General features: G+C 39.4%; 1 protein-coding gene across 1 annotated transcript in view; it reads right to left on the bottom strand.

The window, feature by feature from the left end:
- DOCK11 (dedicator of cytokinesis 11) overlaps positions 1 to 22,440 on the bottom strand; it is a 1,858,863-nt gene that overhangs the window by 1,347,587 nt on the left and 488,836 nt on the right. The window contains exon 16 of the mRNA XM_044057487.1: positions 10,137 to 10,213. Within this exon, the coding sequence (XP_043913422.1) occupies positions 10,137 to 10,213 (77 nt within the window). The remainder of the gene's footprint in view (positions 1 to 10,136; positions 10,214 to 22,440) is intronic.

The raw sequence follows: 22,440 nt of genomic DNA, 5'->3' as shown, positions 1-22,440 counted from the left end.
CAACTAACAACAGGAAAAACTGCAATCCAAATTGTACCTTGCTACAGATCACCCCACCATGACCCAGGACCCCCATTCTGCCTTTCTGGAGACACTGGGAAATATGAAGGTCCTACCAAACACCATAATACTGGGAGATTTAAACTATCCGAACATTAACTGGGAGAGCTACTCAAGTACTAACTCCCTTGCCCAACACTTCCTAGAATTTATAAACTTGGAACGCCCTGGATCAACTGGTCAACACCCCCACCAGAGGGAACAACATACTGGACCTGGTCATCACCAACATGGGCGACTGGTGTTCCACACCTGACGTCAACCCCTCACTGGTTAGATCAGACCATTGACTAATCACTCTGGATATTCACATTCCGCCCCCAATCAAGGAAACCTCCATGAAAAACTTTTCAAAAGCAAACTTCACGCTGCTTAAAAACGAGGTGGAAAGGTTCACAGCCCCTACACCAATGGACAATGCTGTCCAAGCTGCTGAAACCTATACAAAGGCACTCTGATCATCTGCAGGAATGCATGGATCGTGCTATCCCAAGTAAAACCAAGACTCACTCCTCCAAGAAAAGGAAACCAGTCTGGTGGACCCCTGCCATAAACAGGCTATACAATAGAAGGAGGAAACTAGTACAGCTAAGAGCAAAATCCCTAGAAGGAAAGACATCCCTGATCAGTATTAGCAAGAAACTATGATCCCTCATTAAAAATCCAAGGTTAGCTTCAGAAGAAAAATTGCCAAGGACTCCAAAGATAACCACAAAGCATTCTTTAGCTATGTCAAGAACCTAAGTGGAAACTCTCAGATCTGCTCTGAGTTGGTGCAGAATGGCACAAAATACACTGAACCGACTGATACTGCCAACATTTTGGCAGACAGGTTCAGTGCAAACTTCACACTCCTCTCACCCTCTAAAGGGTCCATAACCATACCAGACGAATGTATGGCCCCGGCAATCACCAACACGCAGGCTAAAACAGCCCTATCCAAAGCCAAAAACACAGCCTCAATGGGACCAGACAGTGTCCCAGGCTGTGTCTTACAAGAGCTCCAAAATGAACTAACCCCTCACCTAAACACACTGTTCAAACTCAGCCTCTCTACAGGCTACGTACCCACAGAGTGGCGCATAGCAACAGTTATCCCACTCCACAAAGGTGGCGACACAATGAACCCCGGGAACTATCGCCCTATAAGCCTGACTAGCCTGGTCTGCAAGGCTATGGAGCGCATCATCATGGAACTCATTAACAGAGACATTGGGAACCTCCAAACTTTGGACCCCACCCAGTTTGGCTTTGTTAAGGGCAGATCATGCCTCCTAAACCTGGTGGAGTTCTTTGAGATAGTTACCGAGGCATTAGATGAGGGTAAGGAGGTCAGCACAGCCTACCTAGACCTCGCAAAGGCTTTCAACACCATTACCCATTCTGGTATTATAGACAAACTCACCAACCTTAACAATAACCCCTACGTCACAAGATGGGTTGCAAATTGGCTCACGGACAGAACCCACACGGTGAAAGTTGCAGACTCTAGGTCCGACTCTAAACCAGTTACAAGTGGCGTCCCCCAGGGCTCAGTCCTAGGACCCCTCCTGTTCGGTGTATACTTCTCAGAGGTACAGGCAAGCACAGGAGGACTTTGGCTGACCAAGTTCATGGACGACTGCAAACTAGGGGCCATAATTGATTCTCTGGCTGATACAGACACCCTCCAGAAGGGTCTCACTGAGATGGATACCTGGCGTCAAAATCATGGCCTCAGGCTGAATGCCAAAAAATGCATAGTCATCCCCTTTGGAAAACACAAAGTACCCACGAACTACCACATAGGTGGTAGGCCCCTAAATACATAAAAAGTAATAACGGATCTGGGGACCCAAGTAGATAGCAATCTCTCCTTTGATAATCATATTGCCAAGGTGGTTAGAAAATCCTTCTACGTGGCCTACCTAATCTCAAAAGGGTTCACATCCAGAACAAAGGAGGTTATTGTGCCTCTCTACTCATCACTTATTAGACCCATTATAGAATACAATGCCCCATTTGGGATATACCTTACAAGACACCTGCAACAGCTGGAAAGACCACAAAAGTACCTCACCAAGAGGATTACTGGCCTCAAACAGATGACCTATGCTGCCCGACTAAAGAAACTCCAGCTGTACTCAGTTGCATACCGCTTACTCAGAGATGATCTCTGCTTGACATACAAGGCCATGTCCAACCCAGAATTGATGGATATGCTCCACCTAAAAAAAACAAATCCCTGAGAGCCACATGCTCTAGGAATATAAACCTTACCACAACGATAAATAGGACGTGTTGGAGGGATAGATTCCTGACCCAGAGACTCCCCATGCTTTGGAACAAGATTCCAATATACATCAGGCAGAGCCTCTCACTAGCACTCTTCAAGAGAAATCTTGACGGGTGGATGGGAAACAGAAAATTTACCCCGGGGATCACTGCAGTGGCTCTGCTGGACAGAGGCGCAGGGAACTAATGGCTCTGCTGGTCAGAACAGGGAACTACTCTAAGTGGGTGGCGGAAGCCAACACACTCTGGCTAGGCTTACAAATGTCCTAGGGCAGATAGGTTCGTAGGTAAGTACTAGGCTATGAATGAATGGTCATCCTGTCAATGAGAAGTACAGCAATGTCTCAGAAAAGAAGTATCATCCCAAAGCAAAGCAAACCCCAGGAAATAAAAATAATGAGTATATTACATGATAAACCAGGTCTATATTAAGTAATCGAAAGATGTGTTCATCTAACATGTTTTCATCGATACAAACAATGAACACACTAATCTCCGAACGGCCACTTCAGCAATTTTTTTTCCCCAGGGGAAAAAAAAATCTCTTGGCCAAAGAAAAACAAAACAAACTTTCAAACCCTACAAAGTGGGGGGATTTGGCCCCCACATCCCCTAACTAAATATACCAATTCCTAGATCACACTACACTGGGGAAAAGGGCAAATCCCCAACAATGGTCAAGCATTTTTTTTTTCTCCTGGGAAAAAAATTCGCTGAAGTGGCCATTCATAGATTAATGTGTTAACTGTTTATGTGTCGATGAAAACATGTTTGATGAACACATCTTTCGATCACATAATATAGACCCGATAAACCTAGTGTTTCCACTGGGCATGTAATATGTAATGATATATACTGCTTTATTTGATTTCTTATTAATCTCCCCACAAATGTTTATTATACAGATGTGAGGCATGGGTTTTCACTGGAGTGATTTGCTGAACAAACACTGGCTGGGATTCAGAAAAGGTCACCATGAGTGGCCAGTCCCTCCTAGTAACCCCTTCCAATTCAGAGACCAGCCCACAGCAGTAACTTTCCATGCTCAAAAGAAACACTGCAGTGGGTGGTCTAACCATCTGTGCTAAAAGATAATGATGCAATCTGGGGGACCAACTAATGCTAACTACCCATGTGCTCTCCCCTGGAAATGCATGTGGTTACTGTTTTATGATGCCAAATGGTTCAACTGTGCAAATTATCATGGACAGCATTAAAATGAACTCAGCCAAAATGCTTCAGACACCAACTGTACTAAATGGAAGAAGCTGCATTGTAGGTATATCTAGTGAACTTCAGTGCAGCAGTAGTGTTGTGTGGTGTGTGAGTATGTGCATGCATGCATCAATGTGTATGCTTGTCTGCAGGGGAATAAATGGAGTACAATGACTGCATGTGTATTTGAATGTCTGTCTACCTGGGTGGTTGTAGGAGATGATGGAGAGAGACTGTGTGTGTGTGCCTCTCTCTCTGAGTGTGTACAAGCTGTGTGTGTGTGTGTGTGTGTGTGTGTGTGTGTGTGTGTGTGTGTGTGTGTGTGTGTGTGTGTGTGTGTGTGTGTGTGTGCGTGCGTGCGTGCGCATACAAGAGCATGACCATTAGTGTCCATGGATGTCTGAATTTGTGCATGAGAGTCTATGGGGGTTCCTTTGCCCACACGATTCATGGACCACCAGAGGTAATTTAATTACAGCTATAAAGTGATTTTTGCATGTGCTGTAAAATGAGTCATTTGGAGGCATGTAAAATAGCCAATACTGAGGTCTTCCTCTTCCTGCTAAAGCTGACTCTGAATCACATTTTCTTTTCTGCAAATGCATAAATTGACCAATCAGAACTAAGCAATTTTACATGACAACGGACAGCCATTGTGTGTGTGACTTGGTTTTTCAGTATATTGTGTGCTCTGCTCATAACAGCTTTTTCCAGGTCTCCACTGCTGTATACAGAGTAGTGCTCCATGATTCTCTAAGTGTAGCATGTATTTACTGTTGGAGCCTCTCAGTGAACTGCCAGTGCAGCTGACATCAGCAGGCATTATGCGATGCTAAGTAGCTACAACCTGATAATTCTCCTCTGATCACGTTTCAGAGTGCATTCACGTTTCTGTGGAGTACATTTGTTATATCATTCTTCTTATTGAGCTGTTTCTGTAGCGGGGGGGGGGGGCATTTCATTTCTCTGCCATCACAGAGTATAGCTATCAATCTGCAGGTCCAGACTGGAGTGTAAAATGTGCAACATCATTCATCATTCAGTAGTGGGTTATATATCACAAAATTGTATTCATACATCTGAAGAAATCTTATTGACGAAAACGCTGTGGGGAGTGATGCGTTTATGTTCTTCTGACTATTGCTTGGTATGCGACTTTGTGGACCTCCTTTTGGTGCTTGTACTTGTTTTTTGTTGGTTAACAGTATCTTCAGGCACCTTGCCTCATTGTTTTGTTTGTTTATATCACAAAATGAAATTGACTAATTTTGTCCTTCCGGGAATTATGTTATTACGCAGCAAAAAAAAAAAAAAGTGAGAGAGACTCCTGAAATGGCTTCTTAATAAAACACATTGGTTTAATTTATAAGTATGTTTCCTTCCATTTCTGATCTAAATATAGTGATGTCATTGTGGAAAGCTATTTGCAAAGTGATGCCTTGGTTAGTGTTGATACCTGCCACTTCCAAGGTTTGAGGTACAGTTCTGAATATTAGATGCTTATCTGGGTGCAGTTTCGACATTTTTCCATAACTTTTTGGCTTTTCTCCATGTACAAAGGGTTCTTCCTACATCCTCAAACATGATGTGTGTACGTGTGTGTCTGTGCATGTGCATGTGCATGTGCATGTGTGTGTGTGTGTGTGTGTGTGTGTGTGTGTGTGTGTGTGTGTGTGTGTGTGTGTGTGTGTGTGTGTGCTTGTGCTTGGCTACCATGCTAAAACTTCTTCTTGGTTTGCATCCCTAATTCTCTCCTACAAAAATATCTGTGGATTAAAGGGACTAACCCATTTAATTAATTGAAATAAAAAATTACTCCACTGTGTGGATAGTTCATTATATAATCAGGTCACATTAATGTGGTCTGCTACTGTAAAATAAACAAATTTGCTTGTTTTCCAGGTTTTCAGTAACCTTGGTCATTTTATATTACATTACATATCCTTGTCAATATTTTATTATGAATACATAGTATTGAATATAAATGTATGTTTCATCAGAAATAACATATATGGCAGTACTTATCACAATAAATAATCTTTCAGATGATCCACTGCAGTGACAAAATAAATGGGCATCTCCTTCACCACTGCAGTGGATGAAACACATAGGTGCTTCCTTCTGCTGACATGTTGTATGGTTCTTTTTAAAAAGAACAAATCTCATGAGAAGAAGAGGACATACAAGAGAAAAAATGGTTCTGCTGTCACTGGCTATGCACCACTGGTTGTATGAACTGCATATAAGAGGTAGGCCAAATTAACTACCATAACCCAGAAAAACGCACAAGAGTAGAGGTGTGAACCTGGGATGCAATTAGGGTTACTTCTTTCATGAGGTCCAACATCCTGTCCACAGGAAGGAATTCTTTTGAATGGACTCTATCAGGCACCACACTAATGAAAGAAATGTGGCATAACGGAAGCAGTGATGATTTCAACTAGCTAAGGCCTGTTCTTGGTAAAGGGTCAAAGTCTGCATTTATCCTACAGCCTCCTCAGATAAGGCAGTCAAGCAGTAAATCATCTAGTTAAAGAAAATATAATAATAGGGAATCTGATTGCTACAAGACCTCTGCTCACATAGTTACACATTTGTCAGTATCCTGGAAGTGCATAAAAAGTCAGATGGCAGCACTCTTTATTGACAACACCTTCACAGGATTAAAGAACAAAACTCTTCTAAGAAATTTCCAAATGCTGATGCACCATTAGGTATCCAGCATATAATCTGACGTGACAGAGAATTCTTCTAGAAGTAATGGCATCATACTCTGTGAAAGTTCTCAGTGCTGATATGGCTGTTTAACTTGCTGAAATCCAGGGTCAACTGGACTCACCCTCCCCCTACACAACTCCTTAGATCCAAAAGGAGATGGTAATAAATCTGTACTTCCTGATTTCTTGTCAGAATACCCCCCACCCCCATTAACAATGGATTTAGGCTATGCCAGCACTTTCTTTGATACCGTTGGTTGCTCAAACCTTGTAATATAGTCACGGTTAATAGATCAACTTGGATAACATCAAGGGAGAACCAAGAAGGCAGACAGACTTGGTGCCTGAAAAATAAAAACAGACGTCCACAGTAGGCTGAGTGGCTTTATTAAAAATTGGTGAGTGCTTTCGTGGAAACTCCGCTTCTTCAGATCATAAATAAAAACCAACATAACATTCAAACATTTAAATAAAAGCACATCCAATGAAAGACTAAAAGCAAATCGTGTGACAACACCCAGCTAATAAATTCAATGATGTAAGCATCTCTTTCTCAGAGCAGGTTTTAAAGAAACATAGTTATTCAAACCTGGATTAATATTAGCCCGAAAGTCTAGAATCCAACGTAATTCAGTGTACTCTGTTTCATTACATAAATCCCCTTCCTGTATACCACAGTATACAATCCCCTTCCCGTATACCACAATATACAATACTTAAAGCCAGAAACCTAAGAGAGTGCATTTCTCCACTATCTAAAACATACTGTGCAAGGGCATTACTTAGTTTCTTATTTTTAATGGCATTGCTGTGTTCTAGTATCCTTTCCTTAAGAGTATGATTGCTTTTACCAATACAGAATCCATCACACTCTACACATTTAACTAGATAAACAATATTTTTCATACTGCAGTCTGCATAAAAACTAAATTCAATAGTCTTTATCATTCTGGGATGAACAATGGAGGTTACACTCCATATATACTTACAAGCACTACAGGACCTACATGGATACGTACCCTTACGTTCTGAATATATTGTCATAGCAGGTAACTGTTGTCTAGAACATAGACATTGCTTAAGTGTTTTATTATTCCTGAAAACAAATTTAGGTGAGGGTCATAACCTTTTACTCAGTTCTGGGTCTGTCAAAAGAATAGACCAGTTCTTCTTTATAATATCACATGTCACATCAACATCACTAGAAAAAGTAAGAGTGACCCTGTGCAACTTCAGTAGACACGTCAGACCTAGGTGGCTCATCAGAAAAATCTGAGAAATAAGGTCTAAGCAGAGCACTTCTAGTACTATGCATTTCTTTCACAGCTCATTCAGTTTCCTCCTTTTTGTAACCTCTATTGATAAATTCGAACTTCAATGTATCAATAGCTGTCTCTAGTGATGCCCCATCAGTATGTAGTCTCATAACTCTTAAAATCTAATTTCTTAACACATTCCTTAGGATATGTCTTGGATGCATACTAGTTTTATGTAGAAGATTACTGTTCTTACACAGTTTCTTAAAAGTTCTTGCGGATAGCTCCCCTATCATATCCTTATGGACTATCACATCTAAAATATCTATCTTAGCATCTGAGAATTCCATACTAAATTTCAAGAAGGATGTAGTACTATGCAAGACTCGGTGCCTGGCAGGCCACTTTTTAGCACCTGAAAGCCTTCTTCCATCTCAAGACTGGAAAGCCTTAGAAAAGGAAGAAGGTTCACATATGTTCTACTCACCAGAAAAGACAACTGCTGTATGATATCATTACAGGATTTGCCAAACAGGACTTTACTCATAAGAGCATAACTCAAGGTAGCCAAGCTCAGCTGTTCATTACAAAAAATGACCTTCTGTCAAATAAGTGTACTGAGGTAGGTATTGGTGGACAATCCTAGTGACAGCATCCACCATATCAAAGGTTCACCAGGGCATCCTTTTACCAAATCTGCCCACTGCCTTGAATACTGTCTCAGGTGAGAGGGAGGGGGTGGTTCTGTGCCAAGCTGACAAAAAGATTTAGGAGTCTGTTTTCGGTACCAAATTAGAAGAGAAAGGCATCAATTGGGTAGTTAGTCAAGTTGGTCAATTTTCTTTCATGGAGATGCCACAAATATGTACATATCAATATCATCTTTAATCATAGGCTTCGACGGGAGAATAACAGTAGGCTTTATCTCAGTCTACCCAAGTCCTTAGGAAAATGATATAGAACAGCTGGTGACACCTGTAGTGTTTGCATGAGCCTCTCACAGCAAAAAGAAGAGCACCTATGGGGGACGGATGGAAAAGAAAAAACTCATAAGCTGTCAAGTTCTAGAATAAAGAATCTAGTCAACACTCAAGAACATATGAAGGTGGGAACTTCTTAATAACTTCTTGCTAAAAATGATGACCTATCCAGTGAAAGGGCAGAGTAATCACTGGGGGTGCATATATAGTGGAGGGGACAGACTTGGAGGCTCATGCCTATGCTGTGGTCAAGTAGTAAAATAACCACAAACTAGATAAAACACAAACAGCCCACGACAGGTAGATGCAGGAAACCAGTGACCAGTAAAAACTTCCAAGGAACGATGCTCACCACTTATAAAAAAAAAAACAACATTTAATAAAACCATCAACAACATAAAACAAAGGAGTTAAGCGCTTTCATTCCCATAGGAATTTCTTCAGAACTCCATAATGAATTAAACACAGGCAATAAATACGTCTACATACATAACAAGTAACCAATGCTTTTCTACTACGAATTCAAATACTTTAATTTTACAATTAAACTAAAAGAAATTGCCTTGTTGAGGCCAGGGTATTGGGTTGCATTTAATTTGAGCTGCCATTTTAGCTCACTAGACTCTAAATGCTCATCCACGACCCACCCCTGAACATCTTTCTCAATTTTGTTAATAACCAAAAATCAAAATATATGTCCATCATTTAACCTCAAGTGTTTAAAAAGAGCATTGGTGGTGTTCTGCTTCTTAATATCTTGCAAATGCTCATATATGTGATCTTTTAACCTCCCAGAGGTCTTTCCTACATAAAATGCAGGACATTGTTGACATTGAGCCAAATAAACAATATTTTGACTACAACAATTATATCTGTCTTGTATACTGTAAACATGCCCATTAACAGTGAATTCAGTGCCACAAAAAATATATGGGCACTGAGAACATGCACCACATTCAAATTCATACTAAATCAAATCTGGATTTCTCTAATATTTTTTTTCTAAACATTTTTAATGGGCTCCCCTTTTCTGTAGATTATTTTTGGTTCACTGCCCGACCTAGAAAATACATTTACGTCACCCTTCAATATGTCCCAATTTTTTCTCAAAATGGTACTGATTGCTTGGCTATCTAGATTATAGTTGGATGATTAGAACCTTCTCTTAATAGATCCAGGGGCGGAACTTCTGAGTGGCCCCACTCGGCACTAGACTCTAATTTCAGCACTAAAAGTCTAATTTCAGTACATTTTTTGGAAGTCAAGCATTTCAAGGTTAGAAGAAATATACCATAAATCATAACTATCAGGTAGAAACCTACTATGTCTAAATGGATAAGTAATGGGGACCCAGAAAGTGATTTTGGGTCCTTAAACCACACCACTACAAATATTAGCAGTGAAAATGGATTGCATTATCTTACTGGGGATATTTCTATTTCATAATGTTTAATGGTGAATTTGCCAGTGTATGCTGTTAGGTGACTTAGCTGTAGAGGAACACATTCTGAAGCTCTGAAACATAATTTTTATTATAATTTTAACTTAATCTCTGTCAGTGATTCTGGTAACCAGTTACTAACATACGTAATGCAGGGAATTGTGTACTTCAGCTGTTTTATGTTTGTACTTACTTGAAATATCTGCAGGAACACATTCTACTCGGACATCTATATGGCCAGGGATAACCTGAAGCTTTGTCTTTTCTGGTCTGAAATCAAAATAAAACAAATTAATTAAAATTGCACACACTTTTGCTTAAATGTTACTGAAACTTAATTATGGTACGTTTACTTAATAGTATAAACATTATATATATATATAGATATATATATATATATATATATATATATATATATAAATAGATATATAAATATATATAGATCCATTTCAAAGCAACATATGGACTAGGCTGCCTAGCCCATGCAGCCTTTAATTTTTACTTGCCTATTATAACAATAGATAACCTATTTATTTAATATTGTTTTACACTTTCCTTAGCAGCAAAGCGCTTTTATTTAAATACTTTCCATTCTTCATTTTGACATCTTATTTGGCTTATTCTTCCATCTGCCCTACAAAGAAGATGTAGGAATGCAGCACACTTTCTGAAACACACAAGGCTTTTACATGAGATAACTGCACTGATGGACTATTAACTTATGCAAACACTTTGTTACAAACACCAGGATCTTAGTTACTTGTTTCTCTATTTCTTTATATCACATCAGTAAGCATCACAACACAACTTTTTGTAAGCACATTTTTGTTTAACCACAGGCTTGTTTCATTCTAATTTTTTTATAAGAAAATAAAGGAGGTGGGCCCTGGCAAACATGTTTGCCCCTGATTCCTTGATTTGTGGGGGGGGGTCGTGATTTTGGCTGTGATAAAGGGCAGTTTGGCTGTAGTGAGATAAGAGGGTAGGGGTATCACTATTGTTTTACAGTTAGAGTGTTATTGGATGAGTGGAATGGGTGAGAGATAGAAACAGGTTAAGCATTGGAGGGGGAGTGAGATAAGGCAAAGAGAAGTTAAGGTGGACTTATGAGAAGGTGATATAATGCAGGGGACTGGTTAGAATTTGCTTCTGTGAGCAGAGCATTGAAGCCATCCCACCTTCCCTACTGACATGATTGGCTGGCAGAGGGGCAATGCTTTTGGTTTTGAGGAAGCCCCTTTCCCCCTTTTCTCTTTGGATTATAGATAAGTTAAACAGTTAAGATACTGCCCTGGGAGGAATATATGAAAATGAGTGATTTGCATTTCATGCTGCCTGATGGTTGTGACTGGTGAGCAAAGTTAATTTGCCTGTCAGGTGAAATTGGGATAAATGCAGTTTATACGATGATGTGATTATGTTATGGTCATACAAGTTTATCTGTGTTTTAATAGGCATGGTGATAATATTTTATTGTTGCTGCTTGGATTTGTGTCTTTAATAAAATGGTCACTAGGCATTTTGGTGTGTTTGTTGTTTGCTGGGGGATCAGGGACAAATGTCTCTGTCATAAATATCCATTACTTCATTGTCAGCCTTCTATTCGCTCTGTAAAGATCTTGCAAGCTGTTCCATTTCAAACTCTTTTTACTAAGAATACATTTGCTCTACATTCTTTCATAGATGTAACAAAATGAAATACTGCCAGCCCAGCTATCTGGAATTTTGTAAATAATTACATGTCATTTCTGAATATTAATATGATTTATATAGAAGTGTGACAAAGGGCGATACTGCCAGCACAGCTGTCTGAAATTTTGTAAATGGTTGTGTCATTTGTGAATATCAACATGATTCATATGCTTGTGTTACAAATGTATTAGACCTGTATGTCATATAAGATGGTCTGTACTGACATGTGCTGAAGAGATATGTTGTCGAGTACTCAGCTTAAAGATGTATCCACAGTATACCCTACTGGAAAAGAACAGAAATGTATATAAACTATTGTAACTGTGCAAATGTATATGCTTTAGCAGTGTGAACTGGCACAAAGAAGGTTAACTTGCAAAACTTCAGAAAAAATAGTTAAAAATAAATTATTTTATAACCATCTAATAAAAGAGATATTATCTTTCAGTTTCACTGCAACAGGAGACAATGTCTAGAACTAGAAGTTTTTTTTGTATTGCCTTTAAATGTGGAAGAATGCAAATTATTTTACACCTTCTACCATTTGCCAAAAGAGCTAAGATCTATGTGTTTTTGCAGATAGATGCTAAATGCTACACCTGCATCAATGGTTTTGCCTGAGATAGTCAGATGACTAGAAGTGATATCATGCTGCAAGTATCCCAGCAGCAATATTTGAGATATTAATTTAAGAACTCTCTGAGAGAGAGAGAGAGAGAGAGAGAGAGAGAGACTGAGCATTCTGTATTTGTCTTTGACCTGACAACATCAGCTAGAAGATCCATTCACCACACTTACCTTGCTGTAACAGTAAATTTCTGGGGTATAAGAATTATTCTAGACATAGTTAGGAATATAGTAAAAATTAGTTTAGATGTTTTCTGTATTTATTTGAGACTGTCCTGCAATGTTGTTTTAAATATTTCCTGTGATTTTGAACTCTGAAGTTACTGTGATTATTTACAAAGTATTTTCTTGTTCTTTTATTTATTATTAAATATATTTAAACTTTTCAGTTGTGGCTGGTCTGTCTAGAGATATCTAAGCTCTTAGAGCACTTGCATATCTATTTGGTTACACTGTCCAGGCCACTCCTAATATCCTCGCTCTTGGTCAAACTACCATTTGGATTAATAGTAACATTACACAGTAAGATTGGACATCCTTTGCTAAGGGCCTTAAAGTAGCTGATAAGTAGTGAATGGTGGCAGTGAAAACTACCTTACAGTCTGAGCAAAAGGGGGCATAGCTAGTAAACCTCTGCCAGCTGTTCTCAGGTGTGTGTATGTCAACTACTCGGGCAGGGACACAAATCACTGGTTGTACAGAGGGGGTGCTGGAGGTCTTGGCTTGGCCACTCAGCTGAGATCTCAACTCTATAGCTGTGCCAGTAAGGAGACTTATTGGGGCTCTGGAGAAAGAGGGAAAAACAGCCCTAGACTGACTGTGATCTCTGTGTGCTCTTAGGAAAAATTGTACTTTACTATGTGTGTACTTGTCATCTTCCCAGTGTGTACACCTCCCCCACTGTTGCCAGTGGTGAGGACTGAAGCTCCTTGTTTACTGGTCAGTGGTGGGGTGTCACAGATGTGACAACCAGAAATGAGTACAGATAACAGATAACAATGTATGTAGTTATGTAATGCTACAGACACCTTATTTTCTTTAACTAATTTCCTTTACTTTGCAAACCTGCATAGCAGTGACTCTTTCTAGACCAACCCTTCCACTCCATGGTACAGTCTCATGGTACAAAATATGTTTAATGTGTATATTTCTATATTTTTGTTCTGTAATACTTCTAATTAAATTCTGCACTGAATGCAGAGATATTTGTTTCTCACAAAAGTCTGTACAATGAAACTAAGGTGCAGTATATGACTGCATTTTCTTAGTTTCCCATTATGCAACAGTCAGTAAATCACCCCCTATAAATCAAATATAAATCAAATTTGTAGGTCACATTTGGATTGCAAGGCTAGGCATTTAAGGGCCCTAGTGGTCACATACACCTATGATTCTATGACTAAATCAGTGAATCATCATTTCCATCAAGAGTTTGAATTGGATTCAAAAAGAACCTCACCAAGGGACTGAGCGGTAGTCAAAAGGGAGTTGTTTCCTCAGTTACGAAAAATGCAGTTCAGAGACATGTGCAGCTGTAATGAGGAAATACCTCATTATCAGGTAATTTACATGCCTCTTAATCATGTGGTGTTACCAAAGAATGCTAATCAGCACTTTCCTGCAGTAATCACCGCTGGTGGTCACTGCATTATGTTGGCACAGACAGTCCCCTCTTCCATTCTTCCTAAACATATGTACAAATTCAAATGCACACATCGACACATGTGTACATCACCACCATTACAGAATGTCCTTGATGTTGCATTGGACCAACCCGATTAACAAATGTCAAATAAATAAATAAAATGCTACTTAATGCTTTTTAAAATGCCCATAAAAATAATACTGTTTCCTGTTTCTCATTACATTATTTCCACTCAAACTCTTCTATCTTTTATCTTGCGGCATAGTTTAGTGACATCAAAATAAACACATTTCTTCCCAACTGACTCCTTGAAACAAAAATGAAAGTTAAAGAACTATAAACACTAATCCAAACATAACTTTTGAGTTCCTATGTTGATCATGTTTACTTCTTTGGAAGTGGTTTAGCACATCAACATACCATGACTATTTCTTGATGTTTTGACATTACTACTGTGACACACAGTTTTTTTCAACAATCCCTTAAATGGAATAGCAGCAAGAGCCTTAGTAAGCTGACGCTAGTTTAAGTACTGCCTTACAGCATCCAATATAGCACTTAGAAAAAAGTACATTATTTCTGTCAAGTAACTTTCATATAACTTTCTACTCCAGATCTATGTTAATTTGAATCTTCTAAGTCACTGAGGTAAATATGCAGTAATGATTTCCTTCAGATATTGAATTCAACTGATTGGTTATTTTTCTTCTTTTACTTTGCTGTAACTGAAAGTGCTTACCAAAAGGAGATTAAAAACATATCAAACATGAGAGGAAAGTGAGTTAAAAAATATGGTAAAAGAGGATGGTGATGGCACCTCACCAAAATACCCCTTTAACATATACAGATTATACTATTTTGTTTTAAAGTGTGGAATACCATGCTGAAGAAGCACCACTAAACACTTCTAGTTTAAATGAATGCATTGTTAAACAACTGACGTGTAGAAATAAGTCCATTACATTTGCCACCACTGAAATGAGACAGAATGACAAAAATGGTCTACTTTACCTATGCTACCACTTCTATTAAACTAGGAGCACATCCACATTTCTGTATTCCTCCAAAGGAAGTAACATTTCCTGATTTCTTAAGAATAACTGCTAGAGACAATCCGGTGCTTTATATTTGTGTGTGTCCCGTTTAGTTCATCAAGCCACTTTTTATTAGATCTCAAAGCTCTGAACAAAATTCAGTGAGACCCAACTCGGTTAACTCATTTCATTGAGACCTAGCATGAGGAAGGTATACCAAGTTCCCTTCTGGGATCCATGGTATTGCTTTGAAGGGAGATTCAGAGAGTCAAGTTTGATGTACTGCAACCCAATAAACTGTGTCATTCAAAACAAACAGAATCATATATAAATATATAGTTAGACAGATGGCTAGATAATAGATATACATAGACAGATAGATATAGATAAACACACACACACAATTTTGACATTACATTTTCAGGCTAAGAAGTGGCTTCAGGATTATTTGCCATGGATATTTGGCCCCTCTACCTGGACTTCAAGGTTCTCCTTCTTCCCCATTACTCATAGGTTCATTGGTTTATATATGTATACTAGGCTGACAACTACATGGGTCTTTACAAGCCTAGCTAGTCATCTTAAATGTATCTCGCATGTTTATGTGCCTTAAAGGTCATCTTAAGGGGTATGACAGCTAGGGCAAAATGCACAGGTTGCCTGTGTCCATTAGAGACGTAGGTGCTAAACCTCGAGTGTACTTCCAATTTCTTTTGAATAGTTAGGGAAGTACTCCACCTCACATGAATGTGAAGTCTGTTTCAAAGAACAGAAATTCTCTGAGACATACACCTGCCCCTCCAACATGTCCTATTTATGTCACAAGTAAAGTTTAAATCCCTAAATCGAGTAATTCTGATGCTGTTCATTTTGCAGGTATGCAAAAGGTCCATCAGAGTGGGATCCAAGGATGGCTGACTGCCTCTCAACAGCCCGTAGAAAATAAGAGCATTGAGATAGGACTTAGAGGTGATCTGCATAGGACATGCTTTTTACACCCTGTATTCTTTTTATGAAGGACCTCTGTTGATGTTTCAGTGGTTGCAAGTGTCTGGTCAGGTACATAGCAATGTGGATTTAGTACACAGTGATGGGCTTGATGATGGTTGAATAGACTGGAATGATGATTTCCTTGAACCTACCTGCCATGCCCTTGTTTATAAGTTCAGCAACACTGAATGACTTCCTTACACCTTAGATACCTGTTGGTTGAAAGCCAGGTTACTATCTACATACATCCACAAATCCCTGAGTACTGGTTCTACTCCTTGTGGTGTGTTACTGATGCCCTTTCCTAGGGTGAGTGCATGCCAAAGTTTACTATTATGCATTTATTGGCACTGAGTTTTAAGCCGTGGCTTTGGCACCAGTCATTTGTCTATGTTGGTCATTCATGCAGGATGTTAGCATTTTGGAGGGATTGTATGACTGCTCCTAGTTTGTTGTCATCTGCAAACATGGTCAGCCAGTGGCTCTTGACCTTGGCCTTCACTTCCATGAAGTAGATGCCAAAAAAAGAGAACCCTTCACAGACCCCTGAGAGACTCCACTTATGACCAGCCTCTTTCTGGAGTTGGTCTCCACTATCCTAAATTCCTGCGTCCTATCTGAGAAACAGCTAGCTATTCAGTGCATAACACAGGGGTTATGGCTATAATATGAGTTTGTTTACATTGCCTAAGTGAGGTATTGTATCAAATGCCTCAGCCAGATCAAGGTAGGCAGTATGTATTGTTTCGCCCACATCCATGAGTTCCCCATGATGAACCAAACTGGGTTTGATCCAGTGCTTGAAGGTTTAATATGTCCTTGTTACTCATTTCTATGATAATTCCTTCCATGGTTTTGCATATGAGACTAGTAAAACGTATGGGAGTATAGTTCCTGGCACCTGCTGAAGGTTCACTCTTCTGCAGAGGGATGACTGTTACAGTTCTCTCTTCACATGGCACAAAGCCTGCATGGAGGCTATGATTAAACACCGACTCCAATTGTTCTGACAGGTTATGTTTCAGGTGCATCCTGGGATATTATCAGGGCCCATCAATGCAGTGTTTTTGGAGAGTGCATGTAGGACCTGCTCTATAGTGAAAGTTGGGGGGGGTTGTGTGATGGCATTTCCTGGAATGCAGCCAAGAGGAGAGAGGGGGTTAAAACTGGAGCTAAATTTGTTGGCCACCAGATTTGCTATATCTTCTCGTAAGTGACTCCATTTAGAATCAGTTCTGCACACTGCTGTGTCCTGCCTTTGAAGTTTTAGACATAGCTAAAGAAAGTCTTGTAGTTGCCCTTTGCTTTGGAGGATGTCTTTAGCTCAGATTTGGCTTTGGGGTTTCTGTGAATAATTCCACATAGACTGCTGTGCTTTCAGCCTTTGGTGGGACTTAAAATCTTGACAGGTTATCACTTAGTAGTAGGAAGTTTGCCTTAGAATCATTCCTAAATGTTTTGGCATCATCCTTGGTGAAGGTAGAATGTTGCCCAATGCTAGAAGCATACTATTTTGGGACACATTGTCCAGGAGCTCTATGTCACTCTTCATATAGTCTAGGGAGGTACATCTCAGGTCATTTACACCCACATTCACTATGACCGAGTCATATTGGCACTTAGAAATGACTTGAGTGCCTTGGCAATTTGGAGACCTACAGGATATGATGTAGGACTTTGTCTATGGAAAGTAGACATGGGGAAGGCCAAGCCTATCATGCTGTTTGAAAAGTCTTGAGGTGAGTTTGTTATTGATATAAACTGAAACATCTCCACTTGTGGTTCTTGCCTCTGTAGTAGCTCTGCACCACTAGGGTGCTTTATGTGGCTTTAAACCATGTTCCAGTAACTGCATGGATATCAACTATCCATGTTGAGGGTGGAATTTCTTGTTTAGCCTCCTGATATTGAAAAGTAACACCTTTAAATTCCTTTGGGTTAGTTTTACTATATTGGAAGGTTTGTCAGTTTGGCATTGCCTAAAAAAGAACGATGGGGGAGGACAGTGTTTTAGCCAATATTCAAAAGCCTAAAGAGTCAGGTACAGACCATCCTTGACAAAGCAACATAGCCTGTTGACCATATTTTCCCATGCTGACAAACAGTGTACCCCCTTGGACTGACACTAGAAACTAAACCGATAATTGAAGTCAATTATCTTTTGTTCATTTTTTGGTGAAGGTAGAATGCTTCACAGTGCTAGGTACATATGAGCTTGGGACACATAGTCCAAGAGCTCCATAATATCTTTCTACATATAGCATAGCAAGGTATGTCTCAGGTCATTCATATCCACATGGACTATGACTGAGTCATCCTGGCACTTGCAGCTTCATGACTTGAGTGTGTGGGTGATTTGCTGAACCCTGACCCCTAATAAACTAGTGACCATGACTTAACCCTTATTCATCCTGCTGAATATGTATCTGTATGTCTCACAAAGGATTGTCCTATGATTAAAATATTAGGTAGTGTGTTAGCTTTGTCCTATGGGGTTTGTAGTTGAGGCTCCAAAGGATGTGGCTGCATGTGTTGTATTAGGTGTTGTTTTGGTGGAGTGCTTTGGGGGTTGCTCTGGATTCATTTTGTAGGACAAATGTGTATGAGGTCTTTGGGTTAAGAAAGATTGCTTTTAGATGTTTCAGCATATGTTGGTCTGTGTGCAGGTCTGTACTACGGTGGTGGGTGTAATATTTATGTTAATCACAATATATTTTGAATTTTTTTTGTGAGAGTCTCACCTCCAGTGACATTGTATAATTCCATCTCTCAAAACACATCCATTTGGCTAAGGATTCGCTGGTTGCCAGTGAACAAGAGACAATTCCTACACTGTCTCAGAATGCCTATATCTACCATGCTGGCAACAGAGAACTAGGGTGAGTGCACATACATGGTGTCAGATATTTTTTTAAGTGAAATAAAAAGGGGCAGTACACTAGGAGGTTTACAGCAGACTAACGGGTGCTTTGAGGGTAAAAACTACAGCACGGCTATGCATGACTGAATTCAAGTAGTGCTCGTCCATGTGCAAACAAGTTGCTCTTTGCACATCTAAGTACTGGGTAAAGTTACAGGGGGAGTTTTACAAGGAAAATTTAGTTTCTAAGTGCCTACATTTATACAAGACACTGCTAAGCACCACTGTGTTTCAAGCAGCAGAATTTATACACTCAAAGAAAAGTGACTTCTTCTTCTTCTTTTGGCTTTTTCCCAGTTAGGGGTCACCACAGTGGATCACCTGTCCACTCATGATTGGCAATGGAGTTTTACAGTGTTGAGTTGCCAGCCCGGCACCCAAACTTCCACAGAAGGCACACACATGCACATACTCACATCTAGGGCCAATTTAGAGTGTCCAATCCACCTATAGCATATCTTTGGGATGTGGGAGGAAACCGGAGCACCCGGAGGAAACCCACGCGACCACAAGGAGGACATGCAGACTCCGCACAGAAGGCACCGCAGCCAAGAATTGAACCGAAGAACCTCTTGCTGTGAGGCGGCAACGCTTACTGCTGTACCACCATGGCCACCCCTAAACCAACTAAAAAAGCATTTTGGCCAATGAAACAATTTTAAAACTTAAATATTTAAACCAACCTTTATTTCTCCCAATTACAACAGATCAGACTACTTTTCTACTGGCACTAAAATTATAGCACTAGTCTTTTTAACCTAAAAATGTACTTTAGTTAGCCAAAAGTGAAAAATTACTAAAAACAAATCAAACTAGCTACTACAAGTAAATCACATTGTAATTCTAAGGCAGACAAGACAGGAAAGAGGAACAGACACTAAGTTAATTTCAAAGCACACTAGCAGCAGCTAGACCAAGGGAAAAGCAATTACACTTCACAGTTGAAATGCAGCAAAATACAATAAATAATTTGAAAATACAATATCAGCCTTCAGAAATAGTTAGAAAAATGCAGTATTTCAGTTTAGAGAAATGCTTGTAGTCTGCCATGGCACCAGATGCAAGCCAATCACTATGAGGACACAGACGTGAAAACCAAGCATTTGTGAAGTCTGTGTAACTGAGCCAAGAGCTATACAAATGCATTGAATTTACTAACTCAAAGAAAGGGGAGCAAACAGACTAAAAAGAGCTCTGGCAGAAGAAAACATCTCACTTTAAACCTCCTTATTTGTTTCCCAGCTTGAAAAAAACAGGCTACCTTTCTAGTGTCACTAGTATTGCACTTTGTCTTCTTAATGCAAAAACACACACTAATTAGCCAAAAAAAGGTACCAGAAACAAATCAACCTAGTTAAAAGAATTACTTGGTGATCATAAGGCAGACAAGCTAGCAATGAGAATCACATATTGTAAGGTGATTTCAAAGCATAATTCAGTATTCTAAGGGAGGGTCTTCCCAATTTAATCTGTCAGTGCAGAGTAAAACAAGCAGAGGAAATGAGACTGGGAGGAGCTTATAGGTCCATGTATATAGAAGATGAGACTGGGAGGAGCTTACAGGACAAGGTATAAAGGAGATGAGACTGAGATGAGCTTACAGGTCCAAGTATACAAGAAATGAGACTGAAAGGAGGTTCCAAACACAGGTATACAGTAGTGGTGGGAAGCTCAAAAGCCTCTAAGATTAAAAGCACAATGAGAAACATACCTCTCAACTGTCCTGATTATGACTTAAATTTTAGCTAATCCTGTGTTAATTCCTTCTAAAACTGGTGACTTTTGGGAAAAATGGTGGTATACTATACTTAATAAATAATGACAATAATTAGAGTTGTAGATTTCTTTTAGTTCAGAAAATGTATATTAATTCACATTCTTTTATTCTGTGAATGTCTCAAGTTAATAGGGCTAACATTTTAAAACTGTCCCTGATTATGTGTGGATTTGTCTCTGATAATGTTGAGCCTGGTTGAGAGCTACGACACAAAAACAGTGAATGGATAGGGAATAACAAAACTGATTTAAATATTAAGATAAGTGCAGTATTTTAAATGTACTTCCCTGAATGCAAAATGGAGTCCAATGCTTTGTTTGGTATTAGCTTGAAAAGTGTCTTTCAGCTACCAAGCTTCCAAGAGTCCAGGGACAATGATGGTTGACTGCCCGCATAATGTAAAATACCAACAGGATGTAACTAGCTTAAAGCTCTAGCCAATAGTGCTTATTTTCCCAGAAATGTAGACATTGCCTACTCCTACTGGGTTGCAACTCACATATCAGGTCAAAACTGTTTTTTATTTTATGTTTGTAAAGTGACAGATGGCCGCAGTGGTGCAGTGGTTAGCGTTGTCGCCTCACAGCAAGAGGTTCTCTGGTTTGATCTTTGGCTGGGGTGTCTTCTGTGCAGAGTCTGCATGTCCTCCCTGTGGTCATGTGGGTTTCCGGTTTCCTCCCACATCCCCAAAGACATGCTGCAAGTGGATTGGACATGCTAAAATTGTCTCTAGGTGTGAGTGTGTGCGTGTGTGTGTGTGCCTGGAAGGTTGGGTGCCGGGCTGGCAACTTGACACCGTAAAACTCCATTGCCAATCATGAGCGGACAAGGTGATCCACCGTGGCGACCTCTAACCGGGAAAAGCCGAAAGAAAGAGACAATGTCTGTAAAGTGACAAAAACAGAATTCAATGAGTAATACTGATAATCCACTTAAGAGCTCAGAAAAATAAAGATGGATATCGTTGTAACCCAAATCAATTTATAGCTTCACATTCAGGAGAGAGAAAAGTAAGCATGCAGAAAAACTGCAACAGCACAGAAACAACTTGAAAAGCAATGTGACCTATAAAGCGCTGCAAACTTTAAAAACATTTCAGATAATAGCTTTTACTTCAGATTCACAACAGGCACAAAACAGGAGGCACACAAAACTGATTCTAATGGTAAGATAAGTGCAGTAGTTTAAATGTACTTCCCAGGACAAAAAATGTAGTCTAAATGCTTTGTTTAGTATTAGCTTGAGTAGAGATATTCAAGTTCCAACCTTTCAAGAGTCCAGTGTTGAGCAATTTAAAAATACCAATTCTGGATTTATACTTTTCAAGTACCCCCACCAAAAACACACACACATACACACACACACAAACCTGAGAAGCATGCATGTGATGTATAATCTGAAAACTGATCCCTTAGATACTTCTTTCAATACATTTGTAATCCGCTGGGATTTTAATACTACCTTTACTACCTTCTTCACATTAATTATAACGGACCATGCCTTTTACCCTTTATTTTATCCTTCATTTTGTATTTTCTCTGAATGAACAGTGTTCCTTTACTCCTGTTTGCCAAATAACCATACTAACCATTTCCCTGCCAGACATTCCTGAGTAAGGACTTTTTCAGCAATAACTTTATCAGTTTGCAGATCTGTACTATGTTTATAATTTGTCTTGCTTCCTCTTACCTAGCAGGAGAATTAATTACTGTAGCATAACTCTGGTTAAAATAATTAGAAATCACACAGATGATAAGAAGTTTATTTACCATATCTGATTATGTATCAAAAATGCATCTCCCAGTGTCTCAC

The sequence above is a fragment of the Protopterus annectens genome, chromosome 15.part0 (genome assembly GCF_019279795.1).
Source record: "Protopterus annectens isolate FY-2018-M chromosome 15.part0, PAN1.0, whole genome shotgun sequence".
NCBI lineage: Eukaryota > Metazoa > Chordata > Ceratodontiformes > Protopteridae > Protopterus > Protopterus annectens.
This window is presented reverse-complemented; position numbering and strand designations above follow the sequence as displayed.